Source organism: Zalophus californianus, chromosome 9 (assembly GCF_009762305.2).
Source record: "Zalophus californianus isolate mZalCal1 chromosome 9, mZalCal1.pri.v2, whole genome shotgun sequence".
Lineage (NCBI taxonomy): Eukaryota > Metazoa > Chordata > Mammalia > Carnivora > Otariidae > Zalophus > Zalophus californianus.
In genome coordinates this window covers 94,624,308-94,645,718 of record NC_045603.1, presented here as the reverse complement: position 1 = coordinate 94,645,718, position 21,411 = coordinate 94,624,308, and the positions used below count along the sequence as shown (strand labels likewise).

Genomic DNA, 21,411 nt, shown 5'->3' with positions numbered 1-21,411 from the left:
TCACTTATGTGCAAGACACACATAACACATACACACATGAATATATAAAGCATTTACTTATTTACTTCCTGGCTGCTTTGCTGTAAAGCCTCTGTTCATTTGGGAAACCACACATTTTACACCAACCATTATTGACCATATTTACTTTGTCAGCTAGCTTAGCTCACAGCTTCTCGTCACACCTTCAAGCTTTCTGGTCACAACTTCAAACCTCAATGGCTTATCATTTCACACCAACATACTGTTCTTCCATTTGTAGGCCAAAGTGAAGGATATCTAGAGGAACCACCAGCTCCCAGAGAAGGATGGTCTGCATCCCTCTGAGAAGAGTACCTCACCTCGCCGGGTTCCCACCTCCACAGTTAGACTTCATGCCTAACCTTTATGACACTGAGCAATACTCATTTTCTGGCTCTTGCTGCAAAAACTGAAAAAACCTCCTTTGAAGTTTCTTGTTCCCCTAACTAGTTACCTCATTTGTCCTTCTTGTCTTTACAATAAAATCTGTTCTAATGCTCTAGAGGTAAAATCCTTTATATGGGTCCAACTGCCTTCCAGCAGTCTATCAAACAGTACCCGTCCTTCCTCCAATTTCTAAGTAACTAAATGAGAAGACCACCTCCATCTCAGGAAATAAGTAAGCTTGAAAAAATTATGGCAAAAAAGGGACTTTAGAGGGCTATTTGGGCTCTCTGCCATTAAAGGTAACCTGTCTATTCACAGGTGGAAAAGGAAAATAGGTCTGCAAAGTAAGGGCATAATTAAGAATTCTGATGTATCAGTTAGTGTTCCCTCCACCATCTCACATAGTTCCAGACTCTGAACTTAACCTCAAATCATTCATTTACCTTTGTTGTTTATTTTTTATTAAATTTTGTGGATGTTCTATTCTAGTGCATTACTATATAATGATAGGAAGCTAATTATTAAAATAACCAACAAACTTGATCACCCAAAAACCTGCACATAGATATTTATAGGAACTTTATTTATAATCGCCAAAACCTGGAAGCAACCAAGGTGTCTTTCACTAGATAAATGGATAAGCTGAGGTCCACCCAAGCAATGGAATATTATTCAGTGCTAAGAAGAAATGAGCTATCAAGTCATGAAAAGACATGAAGGAACCTTAAATATGTAAGTGAAAGAAGTAAAAGAAGTCAATCTAAAAAGGCTACATATTGTATAACTCCAACTGTATGACATTATGGAAAGAAAAAACTGTGGAGACAATACAAAGAGTAGTAGTGATGATAAGGGTCAGTGATGAGGGTAGCGAGAACTGGATGGAGCACACAGGAATTTTAGGGTAGTGAAAATACTAGCTGATACTATAATGATGGATATATATCATTATACATTTGCTTAAACCCATAGAATATACACTGCCAAGAGTGAATCCAAAAGGAAACTATGGGCTTTAGGGTGATTATGATGTGTCAGTGGAGGCTCATCAAATATAACAAATGTACTACTCTAGTGGAAAATGTTGGTAACAGGAGGCTATGCATGTGTGCGGGCTGGAGTATATGGGAAATCTCTGTCCCTTCCTCTCCCTTCTCTGTGAACCTAAAATTGCGCCCAAGGAAATCTTTAAAATAAAAAAAAAAATCACAGGGATCAGTAGTTGAACTTTCAGCACAACCCATGTTCACAGGTCTCACATATTTCAAAAACTCCTTTTCGCTGTGCCATTATCTATTGCTTTGGTTGAGCAAAGTTAAAGTGTCTACTTGAGAAATTAGGATCACAGCTGTGATCCAAAAGACACATCCTTATCCAAAGTGTTTGAATATTCATCTCTGTGGCAGGACTATGTGCATATGCAAAGCTCATGGTAACTGAAAAGTTTTCCATAGTTACAGAAATGAATCTCTTCCCCTTCGGACTAAGTTACAAAGACAAAATAATCTGATGGCAGTTAAGTACAAAAGACAACCACCTCAATAAACTTTTACAAAACATCTACTCTGTGGAAAATATTGTGCTAGATGCTGGGAAGCAACACTCCATCCCATAAAAGGGCCAAAGGAAGGATGGGGCACAGAACCAATACTTGGAAAATAAGTTTTGATTATTGCAAGAGGACTCTTTATTATGGGGAGGAAGGGAAGGGAACATGTATCTGCTGACCTGAGTGCTATTAACATTCCAGTTTCATATAAAACTAGTATTATGCAAAATTTAATTGTTAGTGATCATTGTCCACCAGCAGCTTACAATCTAGGAAGAAGCAGTTCAAACAAGGTATAAGAAAGTATAAATAAACAATATAAAATATTTATCCTAATGATGTAGCCTCCAATCTTGGTTTGAATGTGAGAAACTCAGTAGATGGTGGGGACAGAGCATAACAAGTCAGCACAAGAGGGAAGTCGGAGAATGATGACAAGGAGTTAACATGTTAAATCGAAGAACCATTTCTCCCAACTTTGCTCCATCTTGATCATCTTACTCAATGTCTTACTCAGGAGCCACAGAATATTGAGGAGCAAACAAAAATTGTGGGCCCACAAATTAAAAGAGCAATCATTTCTCCCTTTCTCCTTGAGGTTGACATCTAAGTATAAGAAAATACATGATTTGACAATGCATATCCATCAAGGTCTACAACTTGAACAGAAATGTTTATTATCGTTAAGAGACCTGGAGGTGATAACAGTAGAGTCTTGCACAGTGGAGATCAGGTGACTTTTCAGGACAAACCTGGAGGATGGCCATGGATTGTTTATATAATGTGAAAGACCAGACAGGACTCCATGGCAAACACGCTGCCAAGACATGCTCTAGAGCTACAATATCCAAAGGGTAGCTACAAGGCACACTGGCTATCTACATTTAATCAAAATTAAATAGCACTAAAAAAAAAAATGGTTTGTTGACAGCAATATACCATTTTATTCTTACATGAAAAATCAACAGGACATGATTTAGAATAGACTTACTTCCGTAAAAAATTATTCCTTATAGAATCTGAATTGGCAGATGGATATTCATTTTACAATTCTTGTAACAATTTCTATGCTTGAAATTCTTCATAATAAAATTTGAAGAAAGTTTAATAGAACTATAAATTCCGTTATACTAGCCACATCTCAAATACTTAAGTTGCCACGTATAGTACCTAGTGACTACCTTATTGGACTACAGAGATATAACGTCTCTATTATCTCAAAGAAATTTACTGGCCAGAACCACTCTAGAACCAAGCTCAGGAATACTGGCAAACTTCAGAGACCAATTCTTCCCAATAAGGTCAGTTCTGACTGTCCCAAGGGGGAGTGAATTATCACTACCAGGACTGCACACTTTTAAAGAGTGGGGGTTCAGATGGAGGATTAACAATACCAGGGGCATAGTTACTAACAGGGAAGTAATGAAAGATCAAGTATATCAGAAAGAGGTTGCAGGACTGAGAATCATGAGTTAAACCTATGCTCATTAATAGTTAGAATACACACACACACACACACGCATTAAAGCCTCAATTTTAAATAACTTGTAATGCTGAGAACTCATTTAGTTCCTACAGAAACACAAAATATATTCTGAAATATCTTATTGACAAAAATCTACTGTGAAATAAGGAGTAAGGGCATAACAGAAGATGTGTTTGACCTGGGGTGCTGACTTGACTCTTGTAACCCTTTAGGCAATTACTGATTACACCAAAAATATTTAAACTTTAATAATTCTGAGGGGTTTGGGATACATGTGAAAAATCCAGAACCTTCTGTAAACAACTTCTATAGGCACCAAAAATTACGTCCCATTAGGTATGGAAGAAATAAGGAGAGATCTGCAATTGCCTTTAATGGATGAAAATCTGGCAGCATTCTTCTGCCTGAAAGAACTTCTGCTACAGGATGTACCTACTAGAACAATTCTTTATTATCTTAAAGTGAATAAAGAGACTTAGCCTTCTGAAAAAAAGAACAAAAACAAAAAACCCACTCTCCATCCAGGCTTTGATATGTTTTATTAGAGCAAACTCTCAACAAACGATTGCTTTTATTTACATATTTCATGCATGAGGACTGTCCAGACCACTTGGACCCAAGTGAGAATAATCAGTAAGCCTGCTTATGTATTTCCTTATTTTTAGTTGGCATACAAAAAAAAAAAACTTCACATTTATAAAAATCCCAATAGTGTAAATGACAAACCCATCCCTTAATTAAATATAAAAACAGCTTCAAAAACATATAATTTAGATTGGTTTAATCTTGAAATGTAATCCAATAAGACTAAAAACTAAACATTTCAGGTCCTGTACCAAATAGTAAAATACTCGAAGGCCTTCAGGATCCCTAAAATTTAAAAAGGTAAAAGTTACTTTTTTGTTCCTAAGATGAAACACATAATTTTAAAGTTAATTCCCAAAACAAAACAAAGGAATTCAGGAGAATGGATTTGCTGCAACTAAAGTGAACATACTGATTACCATCTCTGTCTTTTCTACAAAATTCATTTCATATTTAAGGTGTTTATTTTCTTATAAAAGAAATAGCTATACATAATAAGAACGTAGAAGGCAGATAAAATTACAAAGACAGAAAAAAATAATATTCCTAATACTATAAAATGTCACTCCTCCCAGGATAACTATAAATATTTTGGTGTTTCCCTATTTTCGTAACTAAAATCATTCCCTGTGCCCTTTTTAATATTACTTTTTCCTTCTTTAATATTAGTTTTTCCTTCATTTGTGAATTATCAAAACTCTCTTTGTTAAACATTTGGATTTCTCGCCAATTATAAGACTTCAATGACCGGGCGCGTGGGTGGCTCAGTCGTTAAGCGTCTGCCTTTGGCTTGGGTCATGATCTCAGGGTCCTGGGATCGAGCCCTGCATCAGGCTCCCTGCTTGGCAGGAGGCCTGCTTCTCCCTCTCCCACTCCCCCTGCTTGTGTTCCCTCTCTCGCTGTATCTCTCTCTCTCAAATAAATAAAAAATCTTAAAAAAAAAAAGACTTCAATGACCATCTTCATGGATAATACAGCGTTTTCATTATTTGAGAGTATTTCCCTAAAATAGATGCTCAGAAATGAAATCACTAAGTCAAAGATGAATTTGTTTATTTTTATTTTTTAATTTAGTTAATTAACATATAATGTATTATTTGTTTCAGGGGTACAGGACTGATTCATCAGTGTTATGTAATATCCAGTGCTCATTACAACCCTCTCTAACGTCCATCACGCAGTTACCCCATCCCCTCAGCCCCCTCCCCTCCAGCAACCATGAATTTAAAATGTTAGTTTCATGATGTAATGAACACTGGGTATTATATAAAACTGATGAATCACTGACCTCTACCTCTGAAACTAACAATATATTATATGTTAACTGATTGAATTTAAATAAAAATAAATTAAAAAAATAAAATGTTAGCAGCTTTTGATGCATAATTATCAAACTGTTTTCCAAAAAACACTGTACCAATTTAAAATCCTACTTAGGGTATGAACGCCACATCCTCATCAACGGTGGAAAAATCAACTTGATAGTTCAAAAGTATCTGATTGGTCTTTATGAATGTAGCCTTTTGTATCCAATAGTTACTATGCATTCATTCCTTTCTCCCTTCCTCTAATAAATATTTACAAAGCACTTCTTGTGTGCCAGGCCACTGTGCTAACTTTGGTGACACAGCAAGATTCTCATGGAGTTCATATTCAAACCAGAAAAGCAAACAAGTTAAGTTCTTACAAGTTAGGGTAATAGAAGAAAAAGCACTAAGAAAACATTCTGAGGCATAAGAGAGAAAAGAAGCAGAAGCATGGAAATTTTTTGGACAAAAACAATACTATATCCTACAAAGGCCCAGAGGAGACAAACTTGGGAAGACAGAGGAAGCTAAAGCCATACTTAAGTTATACTGACTTTCTTCAATTTCTTTCAAGTATTAAACTCAAGGAGGAGAATGATGTGGTATTAGGCTAATGAGGCTGATATAATCCAATGAGGATTTCTTTTAAGTTTTATGAAACTCTATCCAGATTTTTACCAAAAATAGCTATTAAAATTTGGTTGCTGTTATGCATATGGTCAGATTAAGATTTGTTTGACAATCAGAAAAATACACTGCTAAATATTTGACAGCAAGTCTTCAATGACATAAAAGTCAGAATTATATCTGCAGAATAAACCAATAAATTGCCGCTGAAATAATCCTAATAAACTGGTGATTGTTCTAAAATGACCCTCTCAAATAAATTATGTCAATTTTTTTTTTAATTTTTTAGATTTTATTTATTTGTCAGAGAGAGAGTACAGGCAGGCGGAGCAGGAGGTAGAGGGAGAAGCGGGCTCCCCGCTGAGCAGGGAGCCCGATGCAGGACTCAATCCCAGGACCCTGGGATCATGACCTGAGTCGAAGACAGACGCTTAACTGACTGAGCCACCCAGACATCCCTAAACTACGTCAATTTAGTTAAAATACTTCAGCATACTTACTTTGACTGATTTACATCAATAAGAGAACCTATTTTCGATGTTGTAAAAGAAATATGTTCATCTCCAATTACAATTTCAAGCTCCTGAAAAAAATAAAATAGATTAATGTAGTTAATATAAAACTCCGCCTCAGAGGTATTGGTATTCTTGTTACCAAGAGGTCCCAATTTAGCTGCAAGTTTTCTAGCAGTCATAGAGGAGAAGAAGGAAAAGAAAGAAAAAAAGAAAAAAGAAAAGGAAAAGGAAAAGAAAAAGGAAAAGAAACTTGACCTGACAGACATAAACTATGTTTGTAAAATAAAAACCTCATCAACTGCTCAGGAGTCCCCAAATTTACGATCAACCAAGAATTGCTTTCCAGAGATCTCATAAATAAGATACTATAAATATGAACGATATATGTAAGAGTACACATAAACATTTCTTATGTCAGTAAAAACTAAAGACATAACTTTGAAGCACAATGCTATAAATATGGGTATAAACCTATTTTTAATAAATAAATACAAGCACATTTAACCTTTCTACCAGGCTTTATAAGTAAAATGCACAATACTAATAGCACCATTTGGGCATCTACTATGTATGAGGCCCTACTGCTAGGGACTTTACAAACATACTCTGTAATCCCTAAAACACCCTTCTCAGGGTATTTTACAAATACAAAATACAAGACTCATAAAGCATAGGCAAAAAACATTGATGTATATACAATCACAAGAAGTGAAGGTATTGATATTTGAGTCCTCGGCTATTAAGACTGAAAGACTCATTGTGGTTTGACTTCACAAAGCACTGAAAATTAAGACCTACTAAAACAAATACAACATGCTATAGACATTCTTAGCGTGCCATAATTATTGTAGAAATTGTTCTCTAGATTTTATCTGCAAATCTAAAACCAATAATTACGAGGCTATGTGTGTAGTGATTTATAAGGTTAAATAACAAATGCCATTAAAGATGGTCTTAGCTCTGTATTTCATTATGGGACCTAATTATGCACAGTTTTTGGCACGCACAAAAATGGAGAACTAAGGCTCTCAAACGATCATAAAATCTTTGACTTAAAAGATCCAATAGATGATTTCTGGAATATGCCTACCCCTCCCCACTAACCAAAACATATAAATACATCATCAAGTTGGTAGATGAAAATACTGGGTTCTCCCTGAGTCTAAAAGAGATAAAAGGTTTCCTGTTGTAGTGTCTGTTTTTTAGTACGTAGGTACCTACAGCATAAAACAAACCGAGATTTAAATTTACTTGTTAAAAGTATTTACAATGTGTAACATAAATACTGTTAACTATTACCTTTGCTTTCCTAAATACTTCTTTAACTAGAAGAGTTAAATGACTGCTACAGAATGTCAGCATCTATTTGACTTCTCCACATTTTCTTTTAGTCAAAAAAGGGGATATAAAGTGTAATTCTCAGGAATATACAAAAGTGAAATTAAGTGTTTCTTCCTCCAGGAGTTGTATTTCATTTCTTCAAGAGTTGAAAAAGCCCAAACTGTCTTTCTACAGAGTGAAACTAAGCCTTCAAACTTCTCCAGAAGCCCTTTGAGAAACATTAATTACTCTGAAGGGAATAAGAGGCAAAAGCAATGATCACTTTGAACAAAGAAACCAATCAAATCCCTCTTTTGGGCATAAGGGTGCAAATAAGAGTTCTCAAAGTTATCAAAATGAAGAAAGTGAATTTTACAATCAATAAGAATCTTCTCTTGAATTTCACAAACACTGTACTTATTCTTAACAGAAGTAATTAATATACAACAGCAATTATCCATAACAGTGTGAAAACATCCTAACTTTAACCGGTGAGGCTACAGAGAAGACTGGTCAGAAAGATGTCTAAGTTTAGAGCTCTGCACTGACTCCTTTACTACTCAGAGGTAGAACAGAAAATGAAACTAAGTGAAATAAAATTAGAGTATTTACCGGGTACCTACTAAATGGAAAACCAAAGAATCGAGGGGGATCTATGCTAAGTAAATATGGAGAAACATAACAATTATATCACCAATTTCTAACAAGTATGCATGTAAAGAACCACTGAATACGAACCTGTCGGCCAACTCTGTCAGGGGGAGGCCACAACGCATCATCTTCTTTTGTAATTTCACTGTCGTCAATAATCCTCTTCAGTTCCTCCATTACACTCTTGTGCACGTAAGCCTGAAAACAAGTTACAATAAAAATTCCACAATGTCTATTACTTCCCACAACTCAGAATGAAATGATAATATGAAGTTACAAACCCTAAATATTCAAAGAGAATATCACAGAAGAATCTAATACTGATCCTAAAAGTACAAGATGGGAGATAATCACTCATCCTTATGATTTTAACTCTCTCGCCCTTTCCTTTAATATGTATTTGTTTCCAAATTAAAAAAAAAAAAAGATAACTTACACTAGCCCCCTTTTTAAAACCCTGGATACTGCCTTTTAACACGGGACTCAAATACCTCTGAGTGGTTAAGAATGATAACAGAAAATCTGTGAGGTGAACAGAGACAAATACAAGTAGACATCACAGTCACTGCTTTGACCTTTTTCTTATCCTTAACTTTTGAGCTTTTCATTTAAAATTCTGTAAAATACTGTATTTAAATCTTGACTATCAATTAGTTTAAATAGGGAATGGGATAAAAAGACAAAGCTAATTATGAAATGAATGAAATTATATGTTCAAAGGTGGAACTACAACTTAATATGATCAGATTACTTCTTTGGCTGTTACACATGCTACATTTAAATCTATTTAAATAGACTCCTTTTTCAATCTCTAAATTGGCTTCTTTACAGCAATACTGCCTTAGATGTACTTTTGTAAATTCAAAAAAAGACATGAAGAAAATGGTCTAAATGTAAAAAATTAGACATTTGAAAAGAACTTACCTCCTTTCTGATCATGACATCATTTTTGTAATTGCTGTTGTTGGCATATCTAAGCTTTCCTGTGGGGAGTGGAAAAAAATTCAATCTATAACAGCAAAAAACACTAAAAAAAAAATTAAAAAGAAATGACATTGTAAGCAATTTCAAAGGTACAGACCATTTTATACTACTACTTTTATTAATATTTCCACCCTTTTAGCATAAGATCAATGCTAGACCTGTAAACACTCAAATATTTGTTGGTAAAATTTGGCTAAAGTTGAAGCCAGTCATTTTCAAAACTTTCACACCTTCAATAGTTGAATTTTTATTCAACATAATTTTTAAATATTTCATGTTTTCAATATAATTCAATATAATAGGAGGGTCATTCTTTTTTTTTAGGTTATGTTAATTACCATACATTACATCATTAGTTTTGGATGCAGTGTTCCATGATTCATTGTTTGTGCATAACACCCAGTGCTCCACGCAGAACGTGCCCTCTTTAATACCCATCACCAGGCTAACCCATCCTCCCACCCCCCTCCCCTCTAGAACCCTCAGTTTGTTTTTCAGAGTCCATCGTCTCTCATGGTTCATCTCCCCCCTCCGATTTCCCCCCTTCATTCTTCCCCTAGAAGGGTCATTCTTAAGGCTCATTTGCTTAAGCTATGTCATGAACTAGACAGGGAATCTGAAAAAGGAACTAACATTTATTTTTAAAGCCTATGTTATATATCTGTATTGGCCCTAAGTGATTTACCCAGAAAACTTAACCTAATTGGTAAAACAATACTTAATAGGTTTTGTTCTCTCATCTATTTATACTTGAGAGAACAGAGTTAAGTAACTTGCCCAGGGTCAAAAAGATTCATTTCTAGGTCTACCTTCTTCCGATACTCATGCTTTCCCCAATACTCCAAAATGTTCTTTTAATTATTTCCCTCAAATTAATATATGTACACAATATGGCAATGCTACTATTTTAGCACTGTGACTAAGATGCATACAAACTATGTACTGCTTCTAGATAAAAGTTGGTCAGTTTGTTAGCTGACCTATATTTAATTTTAATCCATCATGACTTTTGTACTCCCTGATGCATGCTTCTCATCATGGCTATGGTCAGTTGCTCAGACACAAATGTAATGTGGTCCTGATCTCTGAAATGATAGGTTTTCCTAATGAGGTGACCCCCTCACTACTGAAGGAAATATGTGGAATGGTGTGGTGGCAGATAACCAGATGAGAGTCACTGTTCTAGCATGAACTCTCCGTGATAATATCAGACTACTTAATTTATGTGACTGGCTAAACATGATATAGGCAAGCTGAAAGCTGTTCAAAGGCAAAGGCACTAAAAAGAGTATCACCTAAGAAAATAGATGGAAAATTCAGATAAATTTGGCTCCTTAGCTAAATTTAAAAGAGACATGGGGAGAATAAGGGAAAATAAAGTGATTAAGGTTTCTGAACTGCAAGGCTGTAGCTACCTTGAGTTCTTCCTTAAATGTCTGATACTCTTCCTTTTCCTAATATGTGATGCTTCTCCACTTTTTTTTTTCACTCTCACATAACTTTGTCCAAAGCATAATACACCACTTAACATCCACACTGTTTTATGGCTAGTTTCATGTCTGTGTCACCCACCAAGACATAATTCCTTCAGAGAAATTAAAGATACTTACTCATTATTGTACCCTCAATTTTGTTATTTACATGTTGCCTTGCACATAACACGCATTCAAACAAAAGTCTATGCAGGTGGACCATCCTTGTTCTAAGCAGAGTTCAGTATACAGTAACTCTCTGAAGAGAATCAGGACTCTCAAATGATAGAATATGCTGCACCTACAGGGCAGCAGACAGTCCCACCTCACCCTTTGCTCATGCTGTTTTCAGCAGTCTGAATGGTTTTTTTCCCCCTCAGAGGCCAAGAAAATACCTACTCTCATTTCAAGACTCATCTTGAAAGAGAACTTTGGCTACCCACATTATTATGATCTCAAACCCACCTTCGCCCCACATTTTTTTGGCAAGTATTGTTGGCATTTTGGAGACAGTCTTTGAGATGCTAGTCCACTGTCTTCCCGGTGCTGGCCTCTCTGAAATAAATTCCTTTCTTGTCTCACCACCAGTAGATTCTCTGCCTTTGGATTTTGTCATTGGTGAGCCTTCAATCTGGTCTGTTTGGGAAACCCAGAGCAGCCCTGCGCACCAACTACAATTTCAACTGTTACCTTCTCTAGGAAGCTTTCCTTGACTCCTAACCATTCCTCCCTTTTTATTCTTAATGCATCCTATAGGGAACAACAACTATATTTAAGCACCCAAAACACATAATTACTACACCCATTTTCCTACACGTGGAGCTCCCTTCTTCAGTTCAGCGCACCGGAAGCCATCTAGTTCACTTGACGTCATCCTTGAACATTTTAAAGAACATCCCATCACGCGGCTGTCCAATAGATGCTTAAAATCTTCCGGTGACCGGTAATTTTCGCACTCCCCGGTTCAACCATTGTATTCATTTAGGCGCTGTATGTAAGGCCACGTGTCTAGGAAAAGGGATGAGACCTACTCTGAAGATTCTGATTACCCTGTGTTCAAGTTTTCAGTATCTGGCAGGATCAGATTTTCTGAGTTAACTTACACCCATTAATTTTCTTTTATTCACAGATCCACTTTGTGCTTCTGATAGTCTTCGGTTCGGATTTACTTCGACTCCAGCAGTGACCTCAGTCCCCAATATATACTTGCAAGCCCACTGAAGCGGAATCACCCCACTCCGCCTCCTCCGCGTCCTCTCCACCCCGCTTACCCTAGCCGCGCACCGAGCTAAGCTGCGGCGGCGGCGCCGCTCCTCTGCTCACCGTCTGGCCGAAACTCGAACTCCAGAAACTCGTGTCCAAACTTGCCCTTGTGCCCTACGTAGTAGCGCAGGTAGAAATCGCTGGCCATAGCCATTTTTGTCCCCCTGAAGCCAGCCCAAGGCCTGGCCAACGTGCCGCCGGGCGCCTGGTAGCGACGTCATCGCCCGGGATAAATGCGTCACTGCGAGCGCGCCTTTCCGGTCCCAGGTCACCAAAGGAAAGCGGGAAGGCCGACTCTCGTTCCAGAGTCTCAGAGGCGCCGGGGCGAAAGGAACTTTACTAGAGTTGAAGAACATTTTTTTCCCCAAAATTAAGTGGATAAGATTATATTAGCAAAACACAGAAGTGTGGAAAATGTGAACACATTTTTTATGGGTTTAGAATTAAGGTTTGCAAGTCGCTTTTACTTTTCGGGTCTCTAATTCTCGCGGCATCCTGTCCTCACGAGGTGGGTGTGGCATTATTCCCCTCTGACTGGTGGAATGAGAAAGATAAAGCCCAGAATCAGAATGGTAGAGCGGGCTTACCTCTCTTTGCTCCGGTTAGATTCCTAACCGGAGCTTTGCCCTCTGGACAATGACTGCTGGTTATCCGGCAGCTAGAAGCCCAGAATAGAGACGAAGTAGAAAGAATCCATCAGAAAAGAGGTCTGAAGTTTAAAAAGCACATTGAAACGAAAGATCTCAGATAGTCACGGTAAAACTTTCATCATTCAGTAAGGGTTAATCTTAGTAGCCTATGGAGTTTCGGCAGTTTGACTTAAGATCAAATGGTTTAGCCCACGTTTCTTTTTTTTTTTTCTTTTTAAAGATTTTATTTATTTGAGGGAGAGTATGAGCAGAGGGAGGGGCAGAGGGAGAAGCCGACTTCCCGCTGATCAGGGAGCCCTATGTGGGGCTCCATTAGGGACTCCCGGATAATGACCTGAGCGGAAGGGAGAGGCCCAACCGACTGAGCCACTCAGGCGCCCCAGCCCACCTTTCTTATCAGAAAGAATTAAGTTGGGGAGATGAAGGAATGCTGCAATGTGGAATGTTTTTTTTTTAAAGATTTTATTTATTTATTTGAGAGAGAAAGAGAGAGAGCACGAGAGGGGGTAAGGTCAGAGGGAGAAGCAGACTCCCCGCTGAGCAGGGAGCCCGATGAGGGACTCGATTCCGGGACTCCAGGATCACGACCTGAGCCGAAAGCAGTCCCTTAACCAACTGAACCACCCAGGCGCCCTGGAATGGGTTTTGAAGGAGGTAGAAGGACAAGGTGAACTTTTATACAAAGTTTACTTTTGAAATATTATTGATCACCCTGTTTTTACCAACAGAGTAATTCTGTTGGGTGACCTTTAACCTTCAGCAGGATTTAGAAGAAAGAGTGGCAGTCAGAAGACCTGGGATTCATTCCCATCACTTACCTCTACTAACCGTGGTTATTTAGTCACTGTCTATGCCTGTTTGTTCACCAGCCAAATGAATATCCTACAATCAACTTTGCGAAGCTCAGGAATTGTTGAGAAGATCAAATGAGATAATAAATGTATAATAAGCTTTAAAATTTATAAAACAATGATTTTAACAGGCGTTATTAAAATTATGTGCCAGAAATGGATGGACACTGGTGATAATTTTAGAGCCCTTTACACTTTTAGTCCAGAGAAGAAAGCAAACAGTAGATAAATATTAACACAAGGAAGCAAACCTTACAAGAAAGAATATTTTTATTCTTTCTTTTTATTCGTTCATTGAGGAAGATGCAGTCACAGCAATAATGGAGCTTTGGATGCCCTGCTTCCGCTCTTGACTCACCAGTGTTCACTCTCGCAGAGGAACAAGTCAGTCAGGAAGCCGCACTGCAGCCATGACTTTTTAAAGACACCAGGAAGACACCCATGGAACCAGCGATTCACCGAACTAGAACCAGCCACAAGGTAAAATCTTTGGAGAAGGTATGTGCTGACTTGATCAGAGGCACAAAGGAAAAGAATCTCAAAGTCAAAGGACTAGTTCAGATGCCTACCAAGGCTTTGAGAATCACTACAAGAAAAACTCCTTGGACCCACAAGCTACTCATTGATTTACACAGTCCTTCTGAAATTGTTAAGCAGATTACTTCCATCACTATTGAGCTAGGAGGTGAGGTTGAAGTCACCATTGCAGATGCTTAAATCAACCTTTTTAATAAATTGATTATCAGTTGTTTAAAAAAAGGGGAAAGAAAATTTTTAAATGCTGGTAGCACAGCAGAAGAAGCAAGTCATTTTACTGGGGAGTAGGGGAAACTGAAGAAAGGGAAGTATCAGGGAAGTATTGTGACAAGAGGTACAATTTGAATCTGATCAAGTTGAGTAAGTTCAGTATATGTTCAGAGGGAGAGAAAGAATTCCAGGCAGAAAACAGCCTGAGCAAAGACACAGTGGTTGGTATGAAAGTATGTGATTTGGGAAAGCGAAGAAATTCACTATAGTTAGAAGATAAGGTTCATGCAAGTAGAATAACTAGAAAGGCAGACTGTGCCAGATTATGTTGAGTCTATATTAACACTTATATAACTGTCAGTATAGATATCTATATTAACCATTGTATAAATGTTAATATAGAAAGATGGTTCAGTTCCTATATATACTGCCATTATGGAAAATATACAAGAGACATAAAGCACTATCCCTTACCACTAAGGTGACTAACTGTTCCAGTTTGAACAGGACTGGGGAGTTTCCTGGGATGTGGAACTTTTGGTTTTAAAGCCTGCAAAGTCCCAGGCAAACAGAGATGAGTTGGTCAGTGTACTTACTACAAGAATAACCCACAGAAATTTGACCACAATATCCCATAGTGGCTCTGAAAATATAAGCAGTAATCCATTTGGTTTGTTTTTTGCAGGGAGCCTCATTCAATATCTTTAGATTCCCTAGTGCACATCCTCTAGATTTTTGGCACACATACCAGTGTTCATCTTCATGCTTACATAAGAGAGCTACAGGTACCAGAATTTAATACAATATAAGTAGTGCATGTGGAATGCATAGTGTTGAGATCTTTATCTATAGGCCAATGATTGTCTTTATTCCCTAAAAAGACTTCTGAGTTAAAGACTAATCCTCTCTAACCCTGTCTTTAAGAGGAAATGTGGAAATATATGTACTTAATCCTTTATATATGAAAAGAGCCTCACTATCTCTTGTATCTGATAAGGATTGCAGAGTGATAAAGCATTTGTGTTTTGTGGTCTTCTTGGATGTTATACAACAGAGATGTGGAAATGTTCTGAACGGCTCTTGAGCACTTGAAATGTGGCTGGCGAGACCAGGAACTGAAGTTTTTCTGTTTAAATATTATTTCATTTGTATGAATTTAAACTAATATTTAAATAGCCACGTGTGTCTATTGGCTACTTGTGTTGGACAGTGAAGTTATATAAGAACCACTTCATACACTTTTACTTGGGCTGGAAATAGTGAAAATATTTTTCAGACACTGAGAAATCTCAATCTCAGTTGCTGTAGAGTTCAAATTAGAGCATACTTCCCAGTATCACCAGTTTATTTATGAAAACAAATGTTTGGGCATCTTAAATGAAGCCAAATAAAGTACTATTTCTGCCTTTGCTAATGCAACCTAATCTGTGTTAGCTTTAAAATATCCTTCTGAAGTAAAGAAATACACGTTTTATTTCCAACTCCAGGCGAAATTAAGACTTAATGATTTAATCAAATACATAATATTCATTGATAAAATAATGATTTTCCCCCTGAGATTTTAAGTTTATTGCTCTCAGCTGCACGGTGATGAATCCAGTCAGAGGGCTATAGTCAGAGATGATTATTTCTTAGAAGTATTAATTTAATCTTTTAAAATGTTCTGATTTTTCCTACATCAAAAATTCTTTCTTCTTTTGATCTCTCAAGTCTGCTCTGTCCTCACACTTTTCTTTTGCCTTTTACCTCACTATTTAAAATTATCAAATCATTCCTACTTAAAATTTTCAGAAATATGTCCTCAATTTCCTGAGATAAACGCTGGAGAGGATAGGTTTTTGTTGTTGTTGTTGTTGTTGTTTTCATTTGTTTTCTTTATTTTATCAGTAGCTTTTAAATAGTTTGAATTTGTATTTACAGAACAAAAGCTGCCAGGGCTATCTCATTCCATTAAATGGGTCAGAGTAATAAACCAAGAATGTTATATAATCTAAATCAACATTCTAAGGTAATTAAAAAAATTTTAATGTCAGAATGAGATGGTTTGTTTCAGCCTTTATGCCATCCACCCACCTTTCTCTTCTCTCTTCTAAAATAGACTTCTTGGGGCACCTGAGTAGCTCAGTCAGTTAAGCCTCTGACTCGATTACAAGTCAGATCATGGTCTCAGGGTCATGGTCTCAGGGTCAAGGGATAGAACCCCACGTGGAGTCCTGTGTGGGGCTCCACACTCAGTGCAGAGACTGCTCGTCCCTCTCCCTCAGCGCCTCCCCCTGCTCTCGAGCATGCATATCTCTCTCTCTCAAATAAATAAACTCTCAAATAAATAAATAAATATATAAAATCTTTTAAAAAAATATACTTATCTATGGAATTTTAACCATAAATGTCTTTTTACACTCACTTCACACTTTACACTTTACACTTTTTACACTGGTATTACTTTTTTAATGAGAAACACCATCATGCAGAAACACAAAAATTTTCATACCATTGTTTCTCAGATATGTTCATATGTGGTGAGCACTATTGCTAGATTTTTTTTTTTAAGATTCTGTTTAGGGCACCTGGGTGGCTCAGTTGGTTAAGCAACTGCCTTCGGCTCAGGTCATCATCCTGGAGTTCCAGGGTCGAGTCCCGCATTGGGCTCCCTGCTTAGCAGGGAGTCTGCTTCTCCCCCTGATCCTCCCCCCTCTCATGCTCTATCTCATTCTCTCTTTCAAATAAATAAATAAAATCTTTTAAAAAATTCTATTTATTTGAGAAAGAGAAAGAGCACAAGCAGCGGGGAAGAGGCAGAGAGAGAGGGAGAAGGAGAAGCAGACTCCCTGCTGAGCAGGGAGCCCAACGAAGGACTCGATCCCAGGACCCTTTGATCATGACCTGAGCCGAAGGCAGATGCTTAACTGACTGATCCACCCAGGCACCCCCTATTGCTAGATTATTATGACATGATGATATATTAAATTCCAGTATTCAAACTAATAATTTTTCCAGTATATGACAATATCATATGCTTCTAACACATAGCATGACCACTAACTCTTATTTCCAAAACAAGTAAAAACAGTCTCTAAATTAACTATAATAGGCTACCCTCCCACTTTTCCATTGTATTTGCCATACTTATTTGTTTAAATGAGCTATAAGATAAAGCAAAAATTTAATAAAAATTATTACAGCAAGGTTAAGATTAAGAAGATTCTATCTACTAGTTTACTTTTTCTTTAAAAATAGTGAAAAAATAGGGGCACCTGAGTGGCTCAGACGGTTAAGCGTCTGCCTTCGGTTCGGGTCATGGGGATCGAGCCCCACGTCTGGCTCCTGGCTCAGTGGGGACCCTGCTTCTCCCTCTGCCTCTCCCCCTGCTCGTGCTCTCTCTCTCTGTGTGTGTGTATCTCTGTGTCTCGAATGAATAAATAAAATATTTTTTTTAAAAAGTGAAAAAATTATTCAATTTTAATAACAAAACACCTAAATCTACCATGAAAAACATTAGTATGATTTGAAACTACTGGTTCAGGCTATTCTAAGTTAAACTACATTTTCAACTTTCAGTTAGACACTGTATCCAGGTGCATGTTTGCTCAGTTCCTAGCTATGTTAGAGGCTTTTTTAAACAATAAAGCATAAATTGGAAAAACAAGATCCGGGGAGGGTGGAATCAAAACAATAAAACAAATCCTAGCCCAGATTAAACTTAATTGAATGGTAAATATTTTTATTCTCTTTTCCACTCATTAGCTCAGAAATACCTGGTTTGTCTGACCAGTTAAAATACCAAAAATATAATCCCCCTTTTGGAGAAACCCTGGCCAAGTAATGGGAAAGACCCAGTTTTCTTAGAATAAATAATCACTGTATCCATTTTTCTAAACCTATATCCAGAAAAACAAATAAAATTAAGGGTAAAAATTTTAAATAGCAATTGTCTGCTGCTTTCCCTCCTACCAAAACAACTATTAACATACAGTGTGAAAGAGCAATGCTCTGATTAATTATGCACCAATTTCCTCCTAACCTCACTATGCCGCCATCCACTTGCCTACTTGCAGTTTCTCAAACAATTTATGCCTTTTTCCTTGCCCCAGAGTTTTCACACATATAGCCCGACTCCCCTCTCCCGGATGGCTCTTCTTCTCACTCTTTGTCAGGTTTGCTTACCTACCCATAAGGTCTGAGTTTAGGGGTACCTGGGTGGCTCAGGTCATGATCCCAGGTCGGGCTCCCTGTTCAGCGGAAGCCTGCTTCTCCCTCTCCCCACTCCCCCTTGTGTTCCTTCTCTCGCTGTGTCTCTCTGTCAAATAAATAAATAAAATCTTTAGAAAAAGAAAAAAGGTCTGAGTTTAAATGCCATTTCTTCAGGGAGGTCCTCATTTTACATTCCTTTCTACTATCCTGTAGTTTTTCTTCATAGCACTTACCACAATTTGTAATTATACCCACAAACATATACATAAAGTCTCTTACTTTCTAGACTGTAACCAAAAGCTCTCTGTTTTATCCAACACCTGGAACAGTGCCTGGCATAGCTGGCCCTAACACTCACCTTTTTTAAAAATATTTGAATACATAAATATTTTGTAAATTTGACTTACATGAACAGACAAGCAACAACAATGAGATTCCATAGGACTTTATCATTTTGTGCCAAGCCACTCTACCTCCCTTCTCCCTATTGCAACTTAACACCCCCTTAAATCCTTACTAGTCATGTGGTGCTCCTACCAGTGCAAGAATCATTATTCAGTTAGATGACTAATCATGACCTCATTCGGATTCCAACTTCTACAAAATTGTCAACTGCCAGTCATCTTTCCTACAGCAGCCTTCGGTGTCCCTTCCAGAGCACCCAGAGTGTTCTTTAAAACCATAGATCGTGCTGGGATGAGCACTGGGTTAGTTATACTTAACTAATGAATCATTGAACACTACATCAAAAACTAATGACATACTATACAGTGGCTAACTGAAAATAAGAAAAATAAAGTAAAACCATAGATCACATGTACAAGTACATTGTCATCACCATGATATTTTCAGTATTTTCAAATTGTGGAAGGCTACTGTCATCATCCAGAAGCTCATACAAAAGTGATGAGCTCATTATTTTAGTCATGTGGCACTTGTACCATGCCATCCTTCGGTATGTCCTGCCTTGTAGTGTGACTGACAGACTGAGGTTCTCTTTCTGGCTACAGTAGATTTTAAATGAAAAAGATATGAAATATTCTAGGATAGGCAGGGCAAAAAGAAAGGAAACTACCATTTATTGAGCGCATATGAGCCCAATACTGTACAAACATATATTCTTATTCAGTCCTCAACAACCCTGTGAGGTAGGTAGGTATTATCCCCATTTTACACCTAAGGAACCAATTTTCTGACAATGCAGATTGTCTCTTAAATTTTTCTGTTGACATTAACTTCATTTATTTACTTTTATCCTCCCTATTGTAGAGATTTTGGCAGCTGTATACTAGAAAATCCTACTTTACTCAATAAATACTAATTTAATGAAATAAAGTTTCACAGTACATCAATGAATGATTGAATCAGAAACTACATTCTTCTGTCTCAGATTACAACCTTTTCTAACCCTTTTAAAGACCTTCTGGACTACTAAGCATTCTTGCTTGGCTTTCACATTTCCTACTTATTAAATACACACATAGTACATAGTACATTGAACAACACAGGGATTAAGTGTGCCGACCCCTGCATAGTCAGAAATTTGCATATGACTTTGACTCCCCCAAAACTTAACTCCTAATAGCCACTGTTGACCAGAAGCCTTACCAAAAATATAAACAGTCAACACATATTTTATATGTTCTATATATTACATTCTGTATTCTTACAGTAAATTAAGCTAGGAAAAAAAATCATAAGGAAGAGAAAATACATTTACAGGCCTGCACTGCATTTATCAAGAAAAAAACTCCATGGATAAGTGGACCCACATAGTTCAAACCTATGTTGTTCAAGGGTTACCTGTATACTCATCACAGCCTAATCGGCTCTCTAGGCTCAGTCTCCCTAGTTTTATGGGGACCAGGAAGCTAGCCTGATGAACAATAGCTGTTGAATGTTCTTAATCATGAAAGGACCTCTCCAGCTTCTAGTTAAAAGTCGTTCTAGCAGAGTTCACTTGTCTCATAATTAGATAAAAAGAGACTATCTACCTCTTATCTATACCCAAAAGGAAACTCTGAAGTTTTCCTTCATGGTCCTCCTCCAGTCCTGCATGAACGGACCCGGACTGAAGAACTTTATCTCCTTCCTCTACCTTCTCTTTGAAGGATGACCTTGGTCCACGTCTATACTCCTGAGCAAATAGAACCTTTTGATTTTCTTTCTCAACTTCTTTTTCGTCTCCCTGTTCCCTCAGTTGACTCCCAACTTCTCTGGACTCTATAATCTAGATGAAAGCATGCTTCAAGAGGAATCCAGTCTGTGGTGGGAGGACCAGCTTATTTGTGCAATGCCAGACAAACGTGGATTTCTAAGATTTTCTTTGCAATGGTACTATCCACCACATCTACCGTGGGTCTTCGGGATTGAGACAGCAGTAATGAAACTATACTTCTCAGTCTCCAGGGTATATGGAGTGTAGAGCCTCATCGGGCATCATTTTGGGTATCTAGGGAAATGTGTAGGGGAATATCCTATTTGTCCCGTTATGTCCCACTAGAAAGCTATTCTCTGTTCTCGGAGGAATCCATTCCAATAGTATATGATCACTCATAAATGTTTCTTTCCTCAGGATCTTCAGAGGACGCTGTAGTTGTAGGAGAGGCTGTCCATGCTGATACCTGCCACGGCTGCATACAGTTCAGGCACCACCAACTCGGGTACTTGCAACACAGCTTTGTCATTTGCAGTTCGAGCGGCGATTTCTAGGCGTGAGTGTAGCTCTTTAAGTGAGGGGCGGCTCTCCTCACTCCAGCGCCAGCAGGACTTCATAAGACCATACCTGAAAGGGAAACAAGAGAAACT

General features: G+C 37.6%; 3 protein-coding genes across 7 annotated transcripts in view; 1 reads left to right on the top strand and 2 right to left on the bottom strand.

Moving 5' to 3' along the window:
- Positions 1 to 3,933: 3,933 nt before the first annotated feature.
- On the bottom strand, positions 3,934 to 12,393 carry MAGOHB (mago homolog B, exon junction complex subunit). Of its 4 annotated transcripts, none has more exons than XM_027595151.2 (5): positions 12,225 to 12,327; positions 9,370 to 9,472; positions 8,533 to 8,643; positions 6,460 to 6,542; positions 3,934 to 4,310 (listed from the first exon to the last, which is right to left on the bottom strand). In XM_027595151.2, exons 2-5 carry the CDS (start codon positions 9,382 to 9,384, stop codon positions 4,211 to 4,213), a joined length of 309 nt encoding a protein of 102 aa, XP_027450952.1. In that variant the 5' UTR covers positions 9,385 to 9,472; positions 12,225 to 12,327; the 3' UTR covers positions 3,934 to 4,210. The 4 variants fall into 4 exon arrangements, with proteins under 4 accessions (XP_027450952.1, XP_027450951.1, XP_027450953.1 ...); XM_027595150.2 differs by having other exon boundaries at positions 9,370 to 9,428; positions 12,173 to 12,257; XM_027595152.2 differs by lacking the exon at positions 12,225 to 12,327 and adding an exon at positions 12,005 to 12,198 and having other exon boundaries at positions 9,370 to 9,428.
- A 1,692-nt stretch (positions 12,394 to 14,085) lies between these two features.
- On the top strand, positions 14,086 to 14,382 carry LOC113922277 (40S ribosomal protein S20-like; the record flags this gene model as incomplete). Its single annotated transcript, XM_035729331.1, has 1 exon — positions 14,086 to 14,382. A coding segment is annotated over one exon (297 nt), but the record flags the coding sequence as incomplete, so codon positions are not given.
- Positions 14,383 to 17,813: 3,431 nt separating this feature from the next.
- STYK1 (serine/threonine/tyrosine kinase 1) overlaps positions 17,814 to 21,411 on the bottom strand; it is a 40,833-nt gene continuing 37,235 nt past the window's right edge. For both annotated transcript variants that reach the window (XM_027595558.2, XM_027595560.2), the window contains one exon: positions 17,814 to 21,388. In XM_027595558.2, the coding sequence (XP_027451359.1) occupies positions 21,184 to 21,388 (205 nt within the window). In that variant the 3' untranslated portion in view covers positions 17,814 to 21,183. The remainder of the gene's footprint in view (positions 21,389 to 21,411) is intronic.